The sequence below is a fragment of the Protopterus annectens genome, chromosome 13.part0 (assembly GCF_019279795.1).
Source record: "Protopterus annectens isolate FY-2018-M chromosome 13.part0, PAN1.0, whole genome shotgun sequence".
In the NCBI taxonomy this organism is placed as follows: Eukaryota; Metazoa; Chordata; order Ceratodontiformes; family Protopteridae; genus Protopterus; species Protopterus annectens.
In genome coordinates, this window is record NC_056747.1 from 1,203,662,469 (window position 1) to 1,203,683,849 (window position 21,381).

General features: G+C 41.5%; 1 protein-coding gene across 1 annotated transcript in view; it reads right to left on the minus strand.

Annotated features, from left to right (window-relative positions):
• TANC2 (tetratricopeptide repeat, ankyrin repeat and coiled-coil containing 2) overlaps window positions 1-21,381 on the minus strand; it is a 2,676,984-nt gene that overhangs the window by 427,291 nt on the left and 2,228,312 nt on the right. Inside the window, exon 17 of the mRNA XM_044055212.1 lies at window positions 14,628-14,721. Within this exon, the coding sequence (XP_043911147.1) occupies window positions 14,628-14,721 (94 nt within the window). The remainder of the gene's footprint in view (window positions 1-14,627; window positions 14,722-21,381) is intronic.

Sequence of the window (21,381 nt, forward strand, 5' to 3'; positions counted from 1 at the left end):
CAGGTTACCTAAGAGGGTATCGGATAGCTCCTTAATCAGATCCCTCTGGAATCTCGTAAAGTGCGTCAGGTAGTTCAAAGACCTCAGGGTAAAGGCCGCTGAACTTAGGGTGCGCTTGCCGTACCGATCCATGCTCCTAGACTCCTTATTAGGAGGATGGACGGACGTAGAAGCCTCTGCTACATCCTGCTGTGTAGCAGATGCCACCACCATAGCATCTACAGCCACACCTTTCGTAAGGAACTCTCTATCTGGGGGCGCCGAAAGAAATTTGTTTGACGGCGGGCACCGTTCCACAGAGTCCGGGTGTTCCACGCCCTACAACAGAACAAATCCAAGAGCTCGTCGAAGGGCGGAGACACCCAGGAGGTGGAGGGCTGAGCCCTGAAGGCCTTCAGGAACACCGACTCATCAGCAGAGGGAGGTTTGGACTGCCAGCCGCCTCGTTGTTTTAGGGCTTCCAGGATGTCTGCAAAGGAGACATCATCCGAGGACGACTTGGGGGACCCCTCTGCATCATCGAGATCGGTGTCAGATGTCAAAGACTCATCAGGGGAGTCAACGTGCTTCCTCTTGCACGTTTTCTTCCTGGGAGGTTCTTCCGAAGAGGCTTCAGAAGGACCTCCAGGAGGGGGAGAAACCCCAGAGGGTGTAACCTGAGGCCCAGCGGCTCCGCTGTCTGCGGACAGGGGAACTACCAACGACCCAGTCTCCAAATGTAGGGAAGGAGCTGGGGAAACTGTGGAGGTAGCCAAAGAAGATTTGGCTAGAGCACTCCTCATAGCCCTGAAGGCGGGACCACCAGAATTCTGGGAAGGTCCCCCCTCCGTGGCCACGACAGTGGACGGTACTCCCGCCGCCGACGCACCAAGAGGGAGACTTGGGACCGAAGGTATCAATCCCGAAGCCCTCCCCCCAGGGCCGAAGGAAGAAGTCCGTGCACTGAACTCCGACCCAGGAGCCGGAGTCGGAGCAAGGGTCGGGCCTGACCCTAACACCTCCACTGGTTCCACCAACACCTGCTCCAACGGTGCCGAAGCTGTTGGAGGAGGAAGTACAGTAAGGGAGTGGACCATCGGCTCTGAAGCCGAATGGGCTGGAGCCGAAACCATCTTTTGGAACACCGGAGACTGGAAGAGTCGAAGGAGCACCCTGTCGATGTCCGAATCAGACATCCTGGAAGATCTCGAGGATACCGATCGGGCCTGAACCGATTTCTCCACTGGCTCCGAAGGGCTCGGGGACCGGCTCCGAAAGGACTCAACAATTATCGGCTCCGAGGAAACCTTCAAGGAAATTTCCCTCGGCGCTGATAAGGACTTCGGCTCCGAGGGGGAAGTGTCTGAGCCGATGACCCTTATCGGCTCCAATATCAGTGGAGCTGATGAGGGTGACCCGCCTCTCGATGCCCCAGACCTTGGCTCCGAAACCAGAGGGGTCGAGGCTGGAGGCATCGAGGCAGACCGTTCCGACCTCGGCTCCAAAGTCCGTGGAGCCGATGGAGAAGTCTGCTTTGCTTTTTTAGCCGTCGGTTCCGACTGACTGGTCGGAGCCGGCGCTTTCCTCTTCTTAGAAGGAGACGGAGAGGAAGATAAAGCCTCCTCGAAAGAAGGCATGATTAATCCTTTGAGGATTAATTTGTTTTTCCTCTCCTGGAGGACTCGGGAGGAAAACGCATGGCATACACTGCACGATTCCTGGAGATGTGTGGCGCCAAGACAACAGACGCACGAGGAGTGGTCGTCCGTTATGGACATTTTGAACCCACACCTCGTGCACTTTTTAAACCCGGAGAGTTTATGTTCCTTAGACATAGTTCTACAAGAAAACACAACAGTAAACTTTAAGACACAGGTACAAAGAATGCCAGAAACTCAGAATATTTTAAACTGAAAACCCCTTTTTTTTTTTTTTTTTTTTTTTCACTCAGAAAGAGAAAGGGAAAAAAACAAGGAGGGTCAAGACCCTCTAACTCAAACGGGTACTTGACCCACACACAACCACTAAAGTAGTTAGTACAGGGAAGGCCCTCTAACTTAAACGGAACCTTCTCTGACAGGAAAAATTAAGCTAAAGTCAATGAAACAACAAGAAACACACTCGTACACAAAAAATAGCCGTTAAAACAGCTTTTGGGTTGAAATGAGTGAACTACTGACAGGAAAAGAGACTATAAATATAGTACTTAGCCCAGCCAATGTTGAGACCACGTCCAAGCTCTGTAAGCGGCAAACGAGATCTGGGGGATTAGTGGTGGTGCATCCTGGGATAAAGATAGCTCAGCCAATTAGAGGCCTCGCTCTATAGCATAAGCGTGCCGAGTCGGAGCCGAGGGATCGGCTCCGAGCCCATCAGTCAGAATGTAGGCGAGATAGGATCACATAACATGTCTGCTTTGCTTTTTTAGCCGTCGGTTCCGACTGGTCGGAGCCGGCCCTTTCCTCTTCTTGGAAGGAGACGGAGTGGAAGATAAAGCCTCCTCGAAAAAAGGCTTGATTAATCCTTTGAGGATTAATTTGTTTTTCCTCTCCTGGAGGACTCGGGAGGAAAACGCATGGCATACACTGCACGATTTCTGGAGATGTTTGGCGCCAAGACAATAGACGCACGAGGAGTGGTCGTCCGTTATGGACATTCTGAACCCACACCTCGTGCACTTTTTAAACCCGGAGGGTTTATGTTCCTTAGACATAGTTCTACAAGAAAACACAACAGTAAACTTTAAGACACAGGTACAAAGAATGCCAGAAACTCAGAATATTTTAAACTGAAAACCCCTTTTTTTTTTTTTTTTTTTTTTCACTCAGAAAGAGAAAGGGAAAAAAACAAGGAGGGTCAAGACCCTCTAACTCAAACGGGTACTTGACCCACACACAACCACTAAAGTAGTTAGTACAGGGGAAGGCCCCTCTAACTTAAACGGAACCTTCTCTGACAGGAAAAATTAAGCTAAAGTCAATGAAACAACAAGAAACACACTCGTACACAAAAAATAGCCGTTAAAACAGCTTTTGGGTTGAAATGAGTGAACTACTGACAGGAAAAGAGACTATAAATATAGTACTTAGCCCAGCCAATGTTGAGACCACGTCCAAGCTCTGTAAGCGGCAAACGAGATCTGGGGGATTAGTGGTGGTGCATCCTGGGATAAAGATAGCTCAGCCAATTAGAGGCCTCGCTCTATAGCATAAGCGTGCCGAGTCGGAGCCGAGGGATCGGCTCCGAGCCCATCAGTTAGAATGTAGGCGAGATAGGATCACATAACATCTATCGTTCTCTCACCAGAAACAGCTTTATAAGAGGAGTCAACAGCTTGTACAAGATCCTAAGTCAAGTCTAATAAATCACTCATGTTTAGCATAACCAACACAGAAGAAAAGAAAAGTTTAGTTTTCTGTTTCTTTTTGTCAGGGATTTCTAAAGAAACAGACTCAGTATAGCCAGTAACAACTTTCCAAGGGATAAGTACAACATTCTAGCTAAGCAGGGTTACTTTACCTGCCACTTCTCCCAAGACCAACACAAGTAGCTCTCCCTTGCCCCCAAAGGTACACTAAGCTACAAAAGATGTGTCTAACCATTGGTCCATAGTGACTGCAGAAACTTAACCAGATTGATTTGAAGAAAGAAATGAGTAGTCTGAGCAACCAGTGTTGGCCACAGCTGACTCATCCACCTGCTGCCGAGGCAAATTACTAACCTACTGGGTTGGCAAGGCTGCCTAACAACCTATTCATTTTTGTGGATGGAATGTCCTACTGAGGACCTGATACTTTGTTTTATGGTCAAGCTACAAATGGTGCTTGATTCCCAGGGAAGCTCACCAGCAATAGCCTGTAAAACAGGTAATTAGCAAAACATCAACTTTCTCATAGAAAAAAAACTAAAAAATGCACTTTCAGCACTTATGTCAGCCCCAAAAGAAAATTAACAACAGTTTCTCCACAGAAAAAGTAGTTTTAAACAACTTGTAACAACTTTGTATTAAAAAATTAAAAATATGTTTCCCCATTTAAAAGTATATAAAAGTTGTGAGACAAGTATTTTTTTTTTTTACAGAAAAAAAGTTTTATATGAAAAGTAAAGTGAAAGACTTTTTCCCCAAAAGTAACAACTGTCCAGCAATGGAACAGCATTAGCCGACCATCAATCCTCAAAAGCCCAAAGAGGATTTCAATGCAAAAGGAAAGCTCTGGAAGGCTTGGCACCCAAACCTGTATTTTAGTCAGCTCAGTTCAAGCTGACAAACGTTTGTGAATTATTTTCACTCTAACTTTTTTATAGGTTACTTTAACACTTCAAAATCATTCTACTACTTATAGAATTTTAATGGTTTCTGTGAAATGGCTAAAAATCGGGCTTGACATATCAACATAATCCTGTTTTTCTTCAAGCATTTCTCTTTCCTACAATCCATTTCAAGTCTGCCTTATACAAGTCATGTTACACATAAAGATGTAGCAGTGAATTCCCATACCACTGCTAATAAAGCAGAGAGCATCAGTCATGGTCATCTTTTATAACTTCTACAACAGGACTGTAGCTTTTTTTTCTTGAATGACCCTCATCTGTGTGTCTCAGGGCTTGTTTTACAGTATACTAAGGGTTAAATAGCTGCAACCACAAAAGTAGCTAAATTGCAGGGCTTTATTCAAAGTATCTTTTTGTAGTTCAAGATGAAGTGACAGTCCCCTCCCCCACACATTCCTCGGGGGTCAAAACTGGCATTGCTTGGAGGGATCCTTGTAGTTTCATGTAAAAGTGACACATGCTATTGGAAAGGAAAAGATTTGATAGCAATTCTGTTCCCTGGTGTCAGCTGTGGAAATATTTTTTTTCATTCATTCATTTACTTATATAGATAGCTAAAGTACTTCAGATTTCCCTTTCCTAGTGTTTTAATGAAAGGACACATAGCATATACAAGCATGGTTGCCTTTAATTATTAAATTTCCTTTGTTGGCTAGAAAATGCTCATGCACTCTACTTGTGTAAGGACTGACTCAAAAGTCAGTGGAGTATGTCTCTTCCCAAGGATCTGTGCACCAGATATGCATCCTCCTCTAGAAGGATGTCAACAAATTGCATAAAAGACCTTCTTATGAACGGTATCAGTGTACCTAGTTGATAGGATTGCCACCTGTCTCACTTCCTTGCAGAAGTCCTGATTTGGCAGTTTTGTCCTGTTGTGGTGGGAGGGCATGAAAATAGTAAATGTGCTGATACTTCACAAGAATTACAAGAAAAAAATATATGTACTGACTTCTCTAAATGTCAGACATCTTTGATACTTTATTTATTTTACATTTATTTTATTTTACATTTGTTGACCGGGAGTGTCTGGCTGAGCCAAAGCCCTTTTTCAGCAGAGGCCCAGGGAGAAAAGCTCCAGTACACATACTTAATAACTATATGGTACAGTGTTTAGATTTAAATAACCTTAAAATGTAAAGCAGTTTAAACAACAAATACTTAAAGGTTTAAAACTTAGCATTTCAATACTGGGATGCTGCTTATGTAAATTTGTCAGAAGAGATAACAGCCTTTGAACCACTGACTGACCTAATTGCTGTGTTTTGCTATGAAAGCCATGGCTAAATTGGAAGCAACAGCGAATCGGTGCAAGTTCTCTTTCTGCAGTAAAGACAGTTGCTGCGCTCCTGACATCAGCAAGACTAATTACTTGATTGTCAGTAGTACTTGACTACAGATTTGTTTGGGTCTGTGATATGTCATGGAGGCATAGACAAATTCTTCTACAAATTATGTGAGAAGTTAAGATTAAAAAAGTGGGAGGTCTTTCCCTTCCTTTGATTCCAAGGTAAAGAAATGAATGTTTTATAAAGTACAGACAGGTTTCTGGTACCTACACAATACTGGAATCATACTGTAGGGAGAAAAGCAACCTTAACAGTTGAGTTAAACTGTAGGAGAAGGTGGATCTTTCCTTTAAGGTCATGTTGGGCTCAAGTAATCAGTCACCATACAGGGAAGGAATGAGAAAGTTTATTTGACAGAGTAAGACAGGATATGTTGAGGTGTGTGTGTAGGGGGGGGGGGGGCACTGAGGAAGATGGTCACAAATTGAACCTTGTCTAGAAAAGTACCATTTGTTTTTTTTTTTTTTTGAAGTCTGGCTTTAATTTTTTCCTGGAATATTTTTTTGGAGAACTTTTTACCTTTTGGCTGCGTTTTCTGTTCTTTTTGAAAAAAGAGGTAAGCCTTGGAAGGATACTTCCTCAGGAAATTTTAGAAAGGAGAAAAAATATCTGTTTAAAATTACGCATAATTTTATCTCCCTCTTTCTGGCTTTAACATTTTCAGAAGCAGCACCCAAAGAAACTTCCTATCCATGGGCGATCCAATAACCTGAACTTGACATCTTCAAGTAAAGACTACAGCCTAAACCAAGATCATCTCCTTAAAATAGGCCCATAACTGCAGCTCTAGAATATGCATATGCAGCATCCTGACAGCATTTTTAAACTACCTGGGTAGCATAATTGAGCAAAAATACCACAACGTTTTATCTAATTCACTTATGTTTGACAGCAGCTTATTCAAGTCTCCCACAATGGATAATATGGATACCTCATCATCATCAATCCCCTTTTTCCCATTTTCTAAATGGGGTTGGTGTGGTGTGTTAACTGTTACCATCTCTCTCGATTCAATGTCTCACTCCTGCCTTCTTTGACACTCATGCCTGACTGTCACAGATCTTCTCTCGCACAATCCATCAACCTCTTTGCTGGATGCCCTCATTTCCTCTTGCCTTCTTCCTGTCTGTCCCAAATCTTCTTCACCAGATTGTCTTCTGCTTTTCTACACACGTACCTGAACCAGCATAATCTGTTCTCTTTGACCTTATCTGCAACTGGAGCTACTCTGGCTTCTGCTCTTATGTCTTCATTTCTTCATCTGTCCCATAGTGTGCATCCTAACACCCATCTCAGGCACTTCATTTCCATCATCTCCATCTTTCTCATCTGCTCTGCCTTTACTGCCCAGGTTTCTGTACTATACAGAAGTACTGGTCACACCACTGATTTGTAAACCTTCATTTTCAGCTTCTCTGGCAATCTTCTGTCGTACACTACATCTATCACTCTATGCCAGTTGGCTGTAGCCCCTCTTATTCCAGCTCTGACATCTTAATTCAGACTTCCCTTCTCCTCAACCACCCCTTCCAGATAGCTGAAGCTGTTAATCTGTTCCACTGTCTTTCCTTTGATCTCAAAGTCTCAGCTTCTTCTGATTTCCCCAATTTGCTGCCACTACCGCTGCCTTATCTCTGTTTCAACCCATGTTCCTTCAAGTTTTGCATTCCATTCCCTTATCCATTGCTGAAGTTCTTGCTCATTGTCTACCTGTAATGTCATATCATCTGCGTACAGCAAGTTTGCTGACCTGTCCCCTCTGACTTGCTTGTCAATGTAATTTATTATCAGCATGAACAGCAGTGGGCTCAGAGCTGAACCCGGATGCATACCACTCTAACTGGGAACCCTATTGTGAGACTGGTCGCTGTTCATACTTGAGTCAATGGGTCCCTGTACACAGCCTGCACCAATTCTACCAATGTTTCTGGAACTTCAAACCACTGCAGGACTGTCCAAATGAGCTTTCATGAGACCCTGTCACATGCTTTCTCCAAGTCTATGAACGCCTAGATGGACTCTCTTTCTCATCTCTAGCTTCTTCGCAACTAACTGTCTCACTGCAAACATTGGGTCAGTTGTGCTGCATCCTGATTTGAATCTGAACTGTTCATCTCCCACCTTACTTTCCACTGCTACTGTTTAACAATCACCCTCTCCAGAATGTTAATGCATTGTGACAAGAGTTTGATACTTCTGTCCACAGGTGTGGATGTCCCCTAAGTTATTGTACATTGGCATGAGTATGCTTACTCTCCAGTCATCTGGGATATTTGCTGTGACCTCTTCTGAGCCTGATGCATTCCATAACTTCATTTTCCTTAGTGCTGTTGTTCTTCTGTGATGGGCTATTCCTCTTCTCTCACTGTAGGCTGTGTCTGGAGCAGTACACTTTCAGTGGGGTTTTCTTCATTCAGAAGCTGATGGAAATACTGCTTCCATCTGCCTTTGATGTCCTGTGGACTGGTGAGCAGGCTGTTGCTGGCATCCCTTTTGAAGGCTGTTTGACTATCTTCTTTATGCTTTTCTGTCTTTGTCTTGCAACCTGATACAGTTTCTTTGTGTCACCTCCTGAGATGCCCTGTTCTTTGCTACTGCAACTCCTTTCTTAGCCTCTCATATCTCACCATGCAGGCTTGATAGTGAAGTGTACACCTTCTTTCTGTACTTATCCATATTCTATACTGCCTTACTAATTTCATCACTGGGTAAGGCAATATAGGATGGAAGCAACTTGGTGGGTTTGTCAGATTCCATAGAAGTCATTGATTAGTCTGAAGAAGGATTTTTATAAAGGCATTTGAGTGTGTCTGGAACCTTGTAAAACCTGTCAGTTTTCTTGCATGTTGCTGACTGAGATTCCTGGCTTAAAGAAGCAGTATCAAAAACATTCTGAAAAGTCTCTTAAGACTGGAGGGGTAACAGAAGGCTTGCAGATTCACATTTATAAAACTAATGGACCACTTCTGTACATCAGACATCTGCTTCCCTTCCCACTGAAAGTGCAGGAATATTTTCAAAACAGGTTTTCTAAAGGAAAGCTCCTCTTAAAGGTGATTTTGAAGACATAATATCTTCATTCTCCAATTCAAACACAACTGGTGAATAGATGTCAGAGGAATAAGCTAGAGAATCTACCTCAGATTCTGAATCTTCCTGTTCAGAAGAGGAATCTCTATCTTGCTTGTGAAGTGAAGGGGAAGAAAAAGGAGGAGTGAAGAACCGAGGAGGCTTTAGGGACTTGACTGCCTTAAAAAGTCCCTGAAAGAAGACATACCACTCCATCTGGGGATCTTTAGGAGTAGGAGTTGCAAAAGGCAAAAAATGTTTGGTCTTCTGTTTCTTTTTCTTAGAACATCAGCCTGAACATAACAGACAAAATCCCCTGATGAACCTCAATAAGTGACCTGGAACAACTTCTCAGACCAAAACGTGAGGTATGTTTTTATGTACCACACATACAAAAAGCTGTAGTTCCCACTTACCAGTAAAACTGGCCATTTGCTCAGTCAAGAAAGTCATGCTTAAATGATGTGCCTTACTGGCATCTAAAAGAGTCACAACAGCAGCAGAAAACCAAGGACAGGTTACAGGGTCATCAAGAGATGTCCAAGTCCTACCAACAACAGAAGCTTTGGGCTTTGACATTTTAAGCTTCTTTCTCGGCTGCTGAAAGATAACCATTTGGGAAGATTCGAAGGCCATCCTACCCTATATGCAAGCACCCTGAGTCCCTGTTTTTCCAAGTATATTTTGAGAGATAAGGAAGTCCTTAATGTTTTAGGCACAGAAGATTGACAAATGAAACACACTTTACAGTTATGACTGCCTCCCATACTCACAGGTACCCCTTCCAATTAACATGAAACAATGCTTTAGTGAAAAAAGAAGAAAAGAGGAAGTTTTCCCAATGGGGATACTTGTCTACCCATTTCCAATGGAAACTGGCAAAGGACATATGGCTGACACAATGAAGCAAAAGCAAAGTCTCACTGTTCATTCTGGCTGCAAGAAAGCTCTGAAGATTTTCACACAGTAACCATTTGAAATGTCAGGACCTGCTAGAGTGAGTCCTGAAACACAGACATGAATGGATGGCCAAAAAAATGGGCTTATATATACCAAACGTCAAAGATAGCCATTTCCCAGAATATTCAATTTTCTCCAAGATATGGGCAACTTGGAAAGTTCATGGGGTGGACGTGGTGGGGATCTTGCCCTCCAGCAAAAAAGAAGGTTAAATGAGTAGGACGATGATCAAGATTCACCCTTCTCCAAGATTTTTGATTTGTTTCATTCTGTAGCAGGATACTTCCCATATGTAATTAATACTGTAACATTCATCAATGATGGACATCTTACATGTGAAAGGAGTGCAGGATATGGACTTTTCTCTATTCATAAATTTATGTGACAGGTAGCAAATCTGATATCAATATAACAGAACTGTTTTTTATGTTGTAGTTCTATTATTTTAAATTTTAGCCCACACAGTGCCATAAGTTCTTTTTTCTCTCCACTAATCCTTTACTAGAACTTTAACAGTTCTCTTGTTTGACTTGTATTGAAAACAAACTGCCTTTATTTTGACAGTTATTGTAATTTGAATGTTTAACTCAGTCTATGTATATCTTCGGCCTGGGTCCTGAAAGAAAAGGTCCCTTTGGACCAGTTTACCTGTCTGGCCTACAATTAAGCAAATACAATAAAAATAACCCTTCCCAACTACAAAGATAATGACCGACATTCTTTACTGAATATAACAGCTTGACCAGAGGTAAAAGGCTGAATACTATATTATACAAAGAGAAATTCTTCACCTTAGCATCAAATTTTTTTTCACATATATACTATTCTTGCCATCTACAATGTAAAAAGAAAAGCTGAAAGCACTCAAACTGATCTAAAAATTGATATGCATTTTATACATCATCCTATTCTCAGGTATATTCCAAGAGGATTAACTTCCACTGTAATAATCTCAGAGCTTCCAGGAAAGAATACCACTGGAACTATCCTGTGTACAAGTCAAGGTCTCATGAGAATAAAGAAAAATCCAAGAAGGGCTGACTGAGCAGGTATTCAAATAAATGCATTAGCTTGGCGTAATGAGTAGCACGTAAAGCAGCATATGTCATGCTTCACTTTAATTGTTCATAGGTAGGTACTAGGCTATTGGCCCTAGGGCCTATATAAGCCAAGCCAAAAAGATACCCTGCCTTGCGCCACCCAAGAAAATTATTTTCCTGTGCCCCTGTCGAGCAGAGCCTCAGAAATGATCCCCGGGGTGAATTTCCTATTTCCCATCCAATCATCAAGATTTTTCTTGAAGAGTGTTAATGAGGATCTTTGTTTGATATAGATAGGTAGTTTGTTCCAGAGTATGGAAAGTCTCTGGGATAGGAATCTATCCCTCAAGCACATTCTGTTTATTGTGGTGACAAGGTTTAGGTCCCTAGAGGAGGGATTGGGATTTCTTTAAGTGGAGCATGTCCAACAGCTCTGGGTTTCACATAGCTTTTGTATGTTATGCAGAGATAGCCTCTGAGTAGACAATATGCGACGGAGTAAAGCTGGAGTTTTTTGAGACGATCTGCGTAGGGCATCTGTTTGAGGCCAGTAATCCTCTTTGTGAGGTATTTCTGCGGCCTTTCCAGTTGTTGTAGATGTCTTGTGAGGTACATACCAAAAGGGGCAATGTATTCTATAATGGGTATAATGAGTGATGAGTAGAGGGGAACAATTACCTCTTTTTTCCTGGATGAGAAACCTTTTGTGATGAGGTGTGCCACGTAGAAGGATTTCCTGACTACTGTGGTGATGTGATTACCTAAGGAGAGACTACTGTCTACCTGTGTCCCAAGGTCTCTTATCACACTTTCGGTGTTAAGTAGACTACCGCCTATGTGGTAGTTCATGGGTATAGATTTTTTACCAAAAGGGATGACAATGCACTTTTTGGCATTGAGCTTGAGGCCATGGCTTTGATACCAACTATATGTCTCAGTGAGGCCCTTTGGTAGGATGTCCACATCGTTAGAAGTTTTGATTATGGCTCCTAGTTTGCAGCCATCTGCGAACTTCATTAGCCAAAGAATTTCTGTGTTACCCTGTACTTCAGAGAAGTAGATACCAAACAGAAGAGGACCTAGGACTGAACACTGTGGTACTCCACTTGTCACCGGTCTGAAGTCGGATTTGGAGTCTGTTACTTTCACAGTGTGGGTTCTGTCAATGAGCCAGATGGCAACCCATCTTGTGACATAGGGGTTTATACCTAGTTTAGTGAGTTTATCTATAATTCGAGAGTGGGGGATGGTGTTGAAAGCCTTGGCGAGATCTAAATAGGCTGTGTGAACAACCTTACCCTCATCTATGGTTTTGGTGACTGCTTCAAAGTCGTCTGTCAGGTTTAGGAGACATGATCTGCCTTTTACAAACCCGAACTAGGTGGGGTCCAGAGTTTGGAGATTACCAATGTCTGTTTATCAGTTCCATGTTGATACGTTCCATGGCCTTGCAGACCAGGCTCGTCAGGCTAATGGGACGGTAGTTTCCGGGGTCCGTGGTGGATTCCCCTTTGTGGAGTGGGATAACAGTCACTGTGCACCATTCAGTGGGCACAAAGCCTGAGGTGAGGCTATGATTGAACATGGTACTTAGATGGGGTGCCAGTTTGTTCTGTAGTTTGTGTAGAACGCAGCCTGGGATGTTGTCAGGTCCCATGGATGCTGTGTTCTTGGCTTTGGAGAGTGTGGTTTTTACCTGTGCAATCTTGATTACAGGAACTTTGCATTCTTCCGGTATAGAAATGGGCCCTTTAGGGGGTGAGAGGGGGGTAAAGTTAGCACTGAACCTATTTGCCAGGATGTTGGCAATATCAGTTGGTTCTGTATATTTAGTGCCATTGTGCTGTAACTCAGAGCAGATCTGAGTGTTGCCATTGAGATTCTTGACATAGCTATAGAATGCTTTGTGGATGTCTTTAGAAACAGTGGCGATATGTTTTCATAACTAGCTTTGGAGGATTTTATGCGGGATCTCAGCTTCTTACTGAGGCTGACCAGGGAGTTCCTCCAATCATGGGATTTTACTCTTTTCTGCAGCAGTTTCTTTCTTCTGTTGTAGAGTTTGTTTATGGCAAGGGACCACCAGATTGGCTTCCTTTTTTTGGAGGATAACATCTTGGTTCTGTTAGGGATTGCACGATCCATGTACTCGTGAAAGTGGTTATAAAGTGCATGTATGTAGGATTCAGCAGTCATACCTCTATTGTCCATCTGCAAGGGTGTCGTGAAGTTTGCCACTTCTGTCTTAAGAAGCATGAAGTTGGCTTTGTAGAAATTTTTTACGGTGGTTTCTCTAATGGGGGGTGGGGGGTGGGGGGTGGGATGTGGATGTCTAGGGTGATTAGCTTGTGGTCAGATCTGACCAACGAGGAATTGACCTCTAGTGTGGAACACCAGTCGCCCATGTTGGTAATGACCAGGTCTAGGATATTGCTGCCCCTGGTGGGGGTGTGGATAAGTTGATCCAAGGCATTGGACTTTATGAATTCCAGAACACGTTAAGCAAAAGAGTTGGTACATGAGTAGTTTTCCCAGTTAATGGTGGGGTAGTTGAAATCACCCAATATTAGGGTGTTAGGTTGTACCCTAATATTTTCCAGTCTATCAAGAAATGAGGAGTGGGAATGCTGGGGCATGGTGGGGGATGTGTAGCAAGCTAGAATTTGGATTACAGTGTTGCCCAGAGTTAGTTGCCCTTGGATAATCTCGGATGCATTATGCTGAGCAACTAGCCTGGAGGTGTGGATATCCTTAATGAATATGGACATGCCTCCACCTTTAGTGCTTCGGTCCAGGTCAGGTGGCCGAAAGGTGTGGTATGAATTATAGCCTGGTAATGCAGGGGTGCTCTCTGGAGCCTTGATCCAGGTCTCTGTCACTGCATAGATGTCGAAGTTCTCCATTTTAAGGAGTGCCTCAAGTGACTGCATTCTGAGGTTTAGACTTCAAGCATTGAGTAGTATTACTCTCAGATTTTGCTTGCTTGTACCTGTTACAGTGGTGAATTTGTCATTTGAACCTTGCCTAAAAAAGGCACCATAGGAGTGGCAAGAGCCTTAGCCAGTATCCGGAATCCCAAGGGTGACAGGTGCAGGCCATCTCTGGCAAAGCATCGTGGTCTGTCGATCATGTCATCCCAGGCAGACAGATACTGGATCCCCTTAGAATGACACCAGAAGCTTAGCCAATTGTTGAAGTCAATCATTTTGTCCTTGTACTGTGGTATCATTCTGGGTGATGGCAGGATGCTCCTCAGGGCTAGGGTCATACCTGCCTGGGCTACATGATCGGAGAGCTCCTCCATGTCTCTTTTTATGTAGTCCAGGGAGGTACGTCTTAGGTCATTCACACCAACATGGACAATGACATAGTCATATTTGTATTTGTTGTGGAGTGACCTGCGTGTGTTATGTGGCGGATCCTGGCATCAGACAGGCAACTGACAGTAACTTTCTCCTTGTTTAGCCTGGTGAGTAGAACATCAGTGTGCCTGACTATAGAGTCACCTATGACTAGAGTGTTGGATACATTGTTATGCCTTATGAGCTGTGGCTGGGTCCTTCAATGACAAGCAAATAACTAAGGCCATATATAATTGAGTACTGCTACAATTAAACATTGCTGATTTAAGTTATTTAACCTCATTTATCTTAACCAATATGGCCAACCCTGCTGAAAGTAGTGAACACAGGAGCTGTTGTATAGGCTGCACTTGTTCAAATGTACTACATGTGTAGTTAGTAATAGCAAAGGCATGGATTAAGTTCTTACTACAAATTAAAAATGCTATCTTAAAACCAGTGTGTACATATTTGATAGCTCACTGAATAATGTACTTTACGAAAAGCAAATGACTAAAACAAAAATAATACTATAAGCAACCTTAAGCAATTATTACCTGTTTCTCCCCAGAGGCTGTCAAAACTGTTAATTTGTGCTCGCTCGACTTCTTCTTCATCTTTCTCAGGTAAATCCAGCAAGTAGGAAACAATCTAAAGCAGGAATATGTAGAACAGTCAGGTCTGAGTCTGGTGTGCATTTGAGGAAATACAACACACACACTATGAATTTTTTGAACAATAATCAGCACTTAGCCTTATTTTAAGAAAATGTCCTAATGCAGTTTGAAGATGATAACATGCCACAGAAAAACGAAATAAAAATGCTCCTTATAAACTGTTCATAGAAATATTTCTTTTACTTCTAAATGAAACATATGCATTTTCTGTCCCAAAACACAAAATCCATTATAGCCATATTCTGGCAGTGGAACAACTTAAACATAACGGAAACTAGCAGGATGATGAGGTGTAATGGCAGATAACCACTTAAAATGTCAGGAGTTGCTAGACTGACGCCTGAAACACTGAGACTGAATGGCCGAATAAACAGACTTACATATACAAAGTCCAAAATGGCCATTTCTAGGAATATTCCCCTTTCTCAGAAGTATGGAGATCTGAAGAGTTACTACATATATATGGGTGGGGAGCTTACTTCCCTGCAAAGAATATAAGTTTAAAGGAAAAAAGCAATATTTGAAATTGAATCTTCTCCTATACTTCTCAGCTTTTTTTTTTGACATATCAACACTCACTATCTCAAATGTTGACATTTCAATAGGGAGCCATAATGGCAAGGTCTGTTAGAGCAGAGTGGTAAAAAATGTAGTCTTACTGTCTGCTTTTATTACACCTAGAAGGTACGTCTTTTATATGATGTTTGGTGATCAACTGGAAAACTACATTTTCATGAAACATTATTTATTACAACCTGCAGTGTGAGTGCATGTCTTTTTTTTTTTTAAGGGTGTAGTAGATAAAGCTGAAAACGTTTTTGACATTCATATACATATATATATATATATATATATATATATATATATACATACATACATATACATGCATACATGTGTGTGTGTGTGTGTATATATACATATATATATATATATACACACACACACACACACACACACACATATACGTGTCTATATATATATATATATATATATATATATATATATATACCCATATGCACACACATAAGTATGATTATGTCTGTGTATATGTTCCATATATAGTACACAGGTTGAAACTTACATCACATGCATCAACACACATACACAACACAAATTCTGTCCCCATTTTATGAATTCCTTTTGTTGAATGCATACTTCAGTGAAATAAGAGAGTGTGGGTGCAAAATGTTCAAGTGCGTGACCGTTTGAATTTGTGTGTGGCCAAATGTTAAGAATGTCGAAAGATGGATTTGTAGAAGCCATTGTGGGATTGAGGGGTGAGTGTGTGCGCAAGTATTAACTGGTTGGAGTTAGGAAAGGTGAAACATATACTATAGGGAATGAGTGCAAGTACTTTGTTAGTTTTAAGTAAGGGGATAGAATTAATGTTGAGTGTGAGTACTGATGCATGGGGTGTGTGTTTCTGCCTTGTGTAGTGATACTGTCATGGGAAGGATTTTTCTAAGGTAAAGTGCTGTGTTACTGCTAAGGTTAGCACATCCCTGTCCACTATACTAATGCCTCCTAACCGTAAGCCTGCACCTCACCTTAGAAAAACCCTTTCTGTTACACTACAAGGATTAAGACAAACTAGGTCTGGTATTTGTATTAAAGACTTTTTTTTACTAGATCGCAAGAGGAAACTGGTGTTTTTTCCTTTGCAATGTATTAATTTTTGATGTGTTAGATTTTGCTTTAGTGAGGGATGAATATCCTGGGATCAATCATTTGCGGTTCAGTCTTGCAGCATGCCAATCAATAGACATAGATCCAATTACACATGAAAATTCACCCAATAGTGGTAAAAATAGACCAACCAACAAAAAAAACACTCTCCAATGGCAACTGAAGCAAAACTGGAGAAATATTATTAGTGCATCACTGACTTACTCTTCACTTCACTAAAACAAAGCTCATTTCTGTCTGCATTTAAGTGCAACTTGGATCTTTGGATGAGAAACTGAACATTTACACCCCCAGGACTGCTCCCTACTAGTAATGAACAAAGGCAGCTCCTAAATGTTTTATCCCATGCATGGGTACCCTCAAATTATCTGTGGTATTAACCCAGTTATTCTTAGTAGGGGTAGTTTATAATTACTGACCATGGGATACGCAAGGCCAATCTAAACACTAAATGGGTTGGGTTAGTTCAAGCAGCAAAAGGGAAAACTGGCTACTCTTACAATGGCCCACAAGGGCAGTTAGCCTAGTACTTATCTATGAACCTATAAGACAAAGGTTCAACACTTCCTTATAACGAACAGTTATAAAATATACAGTTTTTACATGGTTACCCCCTGCTTTCTCTCATGATATCAGTACTTCCTTTTTTTAGCTTTTGCTTGGCAGGTTTATACCTTAAATACTTCTCCCACATCACCTGCAAACTACCTTTGTTACAGTTACCCTCACTTTTAAGGTATCTGAAAGCATCAGGTAACAGAGCAACCAGTGTGTTCTGTTAAAAATAAGTCTACAAACACACACACACACACATATGCATGCATCTCTCCATGTGTACATATATGCGTGTATATACGTGTGCATGTATGTATATATATATATATATATATATATATATATATATATATATGTATGTATGTATGTATGGGACCTCTTCAGTAGACTGAACCTTTACAAGTTTGAACCTCATATGGCAGAGACCATATGACCGAACTTTTAAAAGTTCGAACAGATTGAATGGAGATCTGCGTACAGTGTGGAACGGGAAGAGTTCCCTTTTCCGCAATGTAGTACGATCTCGGAGTCGGTATAATTAAGTAGCAGGGGTTGTGGGGGTGCAGGGGGGCTTGACCGCCCCGCACCCCCCCCCCCGATACGCAGGTTTAGCTTTGTTTTGTTTTTTTTTCTGCTTCAGTTTTCAAACTTTTAAATGTTCGATGTTATGGTCTCGGCCATATTGTCTTCGAACATTTAAAAGTTTGATCTACTGAAGTAGATCCATATATATATATATATATATATATGTATATATATATATATATATATATATATATATGTATATGTATAGACACACACACACACAAATGCACGCAAGTGTGATAAATATGGTTATGCATTCTAGGATGTGGATATTTTTACTTATCAACATATTTTATGTCACGATAACACACATCACCATTCAATGTGCGAATTTAATACAGTAACCAATCATTACATCTACTTTTAACATCTTTGCTCCATAGCAATAAAGTAAAAAAATTTTTTATTTACATTCTGTTTACAAGGGTACTTCAACTAGGCTTATGGACTACTACTTTCTGGGGAGACACAAGGTAGTATTCTTACTAAGGGAAACTTGGTCAGGACATCATGGAAATTCCTCTTCTCTTTTCAGCAAATGTTATGGAGTCTTCTATAGCCACTTGAGCTACCACCAACTCAGGCAGATGGGATCTTGGTTTAATGTCTCATCCAAAGAATGGCACAGTCAGGGATACAGCACCCATCTTATGCAGCTCCAGTACTACAAAAGGAATCCAAGCATCTGAAGTATGAATAGAATCCACAATGTTTTGATCTTTCAGTATCAAAGGGAAATGTGCTGAGAGCTGAGGCACTTTAAATGACATGGATTCCCTGATGGAATTTAAAAGATGTGATACACTATAGAATCTGAACAGTTTATCTGTTTTTAAGTTGTCAGTAATCCTGAAAATGTTTTGCAGAATCATTTAGGAATGCACATATACACATGTATAAAAACTAATTTGTAATTTTATCTCTTCTCTCTCTACTTATATATATATATATATATATATATATATATATATATATATATGAGTGTATGTGCCTATATATATATATATATATATATATATATATATATATATGTATATATGGGTCTATATCAGATTATCGAAGTTTTACTACTTCGAATCACTAAACATCGAACTTTAGTGATCAAAGTAGTAAAACCTCGAATCCCTATAAAAACATCTGAAAAACAAAACAAAAGGGTATAAGCAGGAAGGCAAGCCCCACTGCACCCCTCACACCCCCTGCTACTTAAATATACCAACTCCAAGATCGCACTTCAGTGCAATACAGTGCAGAAACTGAAGATTTTCGTTTCCTACACTGCAGCGCGATCTCGGAGTTGATATATTTAAACAGTGGCGGGGGGTGTACCCCCACGTGTGGGGTGCAGGGGGGCTTCGATAATCTGATATAGACCCATATATACATATGTATGGATGTATGTGTGTGTATATATATATATATATATATATATATATATATATATATATATGTGTGTGTGTGTGTGTGTGTGTGTGTATATACATATATATACATTATATATAGATATATATATATATATATATATATATATATATATATATAGATATAGATATAGATATATGTGTATATATCGATTTACACACACACACACACAGACACAGCTCCAGAGCAGTAAAGAACCCACTCAACAAAATGACAGTGTGGGCAAATGCAGCAAGACAATGTAGATAGCCTAGAGTATTAGAACATACTGTAAATTATACATTTCATAGGTTCACAGGTTCATAGGTAGGTACTAGGCTATTGGCCCTAGGGCCTATATAAGCCTATCCAAAAAGGTACCCTGGCTTGCGCCACCCAAGAAAATAATTTTCCTGTGCCCCTGTCGAGCAGAGCCACAGAAGTGATCCCCGGGGTGAATTTCCTATCTCCCATCCAGTCATCAAGATTTTTCTTGAAGAGTGCTAATGAGGAGCTTTGTTTGATATAGATAGGTAGTTTGTTCCAGAGTATGGGAAGTCTCTGGGACAGGAATTTATCCCTCTAGCATGTTCTGTTTATTGTTGTGACAAGGTTTAGGTCCCTAGAGCGTGTAGCTTGGAGGGATAGAGATTTCTTTAAGTGGAGCATGTCCAACAGCTCTGGGTTTAATATAGCTTTGTATGTTAGGCAGAGATCGCCTCTGAGTAGGCGATATGCGACGGAGTAAAGCTGGAGTTTTCTGAGACGGTCTCCGTAGAGCATCTGTTTGAGGCCAGTAATCCTCTTTGTGAGGTATTTCTGCAGCCGTTCCAGTTGCTGTAGATGTCTTGTGAGGTACATACCAAAAGGGGCACTGTATTCTATAATGGGTCTAATAAGTTACGAGTAGAGGGGAACAATGACCTCTTTTTTCCTGGGTGAGAAACCTTTTGTGATGAGGTGTGCCATGTACAAGGATTTCCTGATTACTGTGGCGATGTGATTATCAAAGGAGAGATTACTGTCCACATGTGTCCCAAGGTCTCTTATCACACTTTCAGTGTTAAGTAGACTACCGCCTATGTGGTAGTTCATGGGTACAGAGTTTTTACCAAAAGGGATGACAATGCGCGTTTTGCACTGAGCTTGAGGCCATGGCTTTGACACCAGGCATCTGTCTCAGTGAGGCCGCTTTGTAGGATGTCCACATCATTAGGAGTTTTGATTATGGCTCCTAGTTTTCAGTCATCTGCGAACTTCGTTAGACAAAGACCTTCTGTGTTAGCCTGTACTTCAGAGAAGTAGATACCAAACAGAAGAGGACCCAGGATTGAACTCTGTGGTACTACTCCACTTGTCACTAGTCTGAAGTCAGATTTGGAGTCTGCTACTTTCCCAGTGTGGGTTCTGTCAGTGAGTCAGTTGGCAACCCATCTTGTGACATAGGGATTTATAACTAGTTTAGTGAGTTTATCTATAATTCCAGAGTGGGGGAATGTGTCGAAAGCCTTGGGAAGATCTAGATAGGCTGTGTGAACCACTTACCCTCATCTACAGCTTTGGTGACTGCTTCAAAGAAGTCTATCAGGTTTAAGAAACATGATCTGTCTTTTACAAACCCGAGCTGGGTGGGGTCCAGAGTTCGGAGATTACCAATGTCACTGTACCAATGTCACTATTTATAAGTTCCACGATGATATGTTCCATGCAGACCAGGCTTGTCAGGCTAATGGGGTGGTAGTTTCCGGGGTCCATTGTGGCTCCTCCTTTGTGGAGTGGGATGACCGTCACTGTGCGCCATTCAATGGGCACAAAGCCTAAGGTAAGGCTATGATTGAACATGGTACTTAGGTGAGCTGACAGTTCGTTCTGTAGTTCATGTAGAACGCATCCTGGGATGTTGTCAGGTCCCATGGATGCTGTGTTCTTGGCTTTGGAGAGTGTGTTTTTTACCTGTGTAGCCATGATTACAGGAACTTTACATTCTTCCGGTACAGAGATGGGCCCTTTAGGGGATGAGAGGGGGTTAAAGTTAGCACTGAACCAATCTGCCAGGATGTTGGCAATATCAGTTGGTTCTGTATGTTTAGTGCCATTGTGCTGTAACTCAGAGCAGATCTGAGTGTTGCCATTGAGATTCTTGACATAGCTATAGAATGCTTTGTGGCTATCTTTAGAATCAGTGGCAATTTTGTTTACGTAACTAGCTTTGTTGGATTTTATGAGGGATCTCAGCTTCTTACTGAAGCTTACCAGGGAGTTCCTCCAATCATGGGATTTTAATCTTTTTTGCAACAGTTTCTTTCTTCTCTTGTAGAGTTTGTTTATGGCAGGGGACCACCAGATTGGCTTCCTTTTTTCTTGGAGGATAGCATCTTTGTTCTGTTAGGGATTGCACGATCCATGC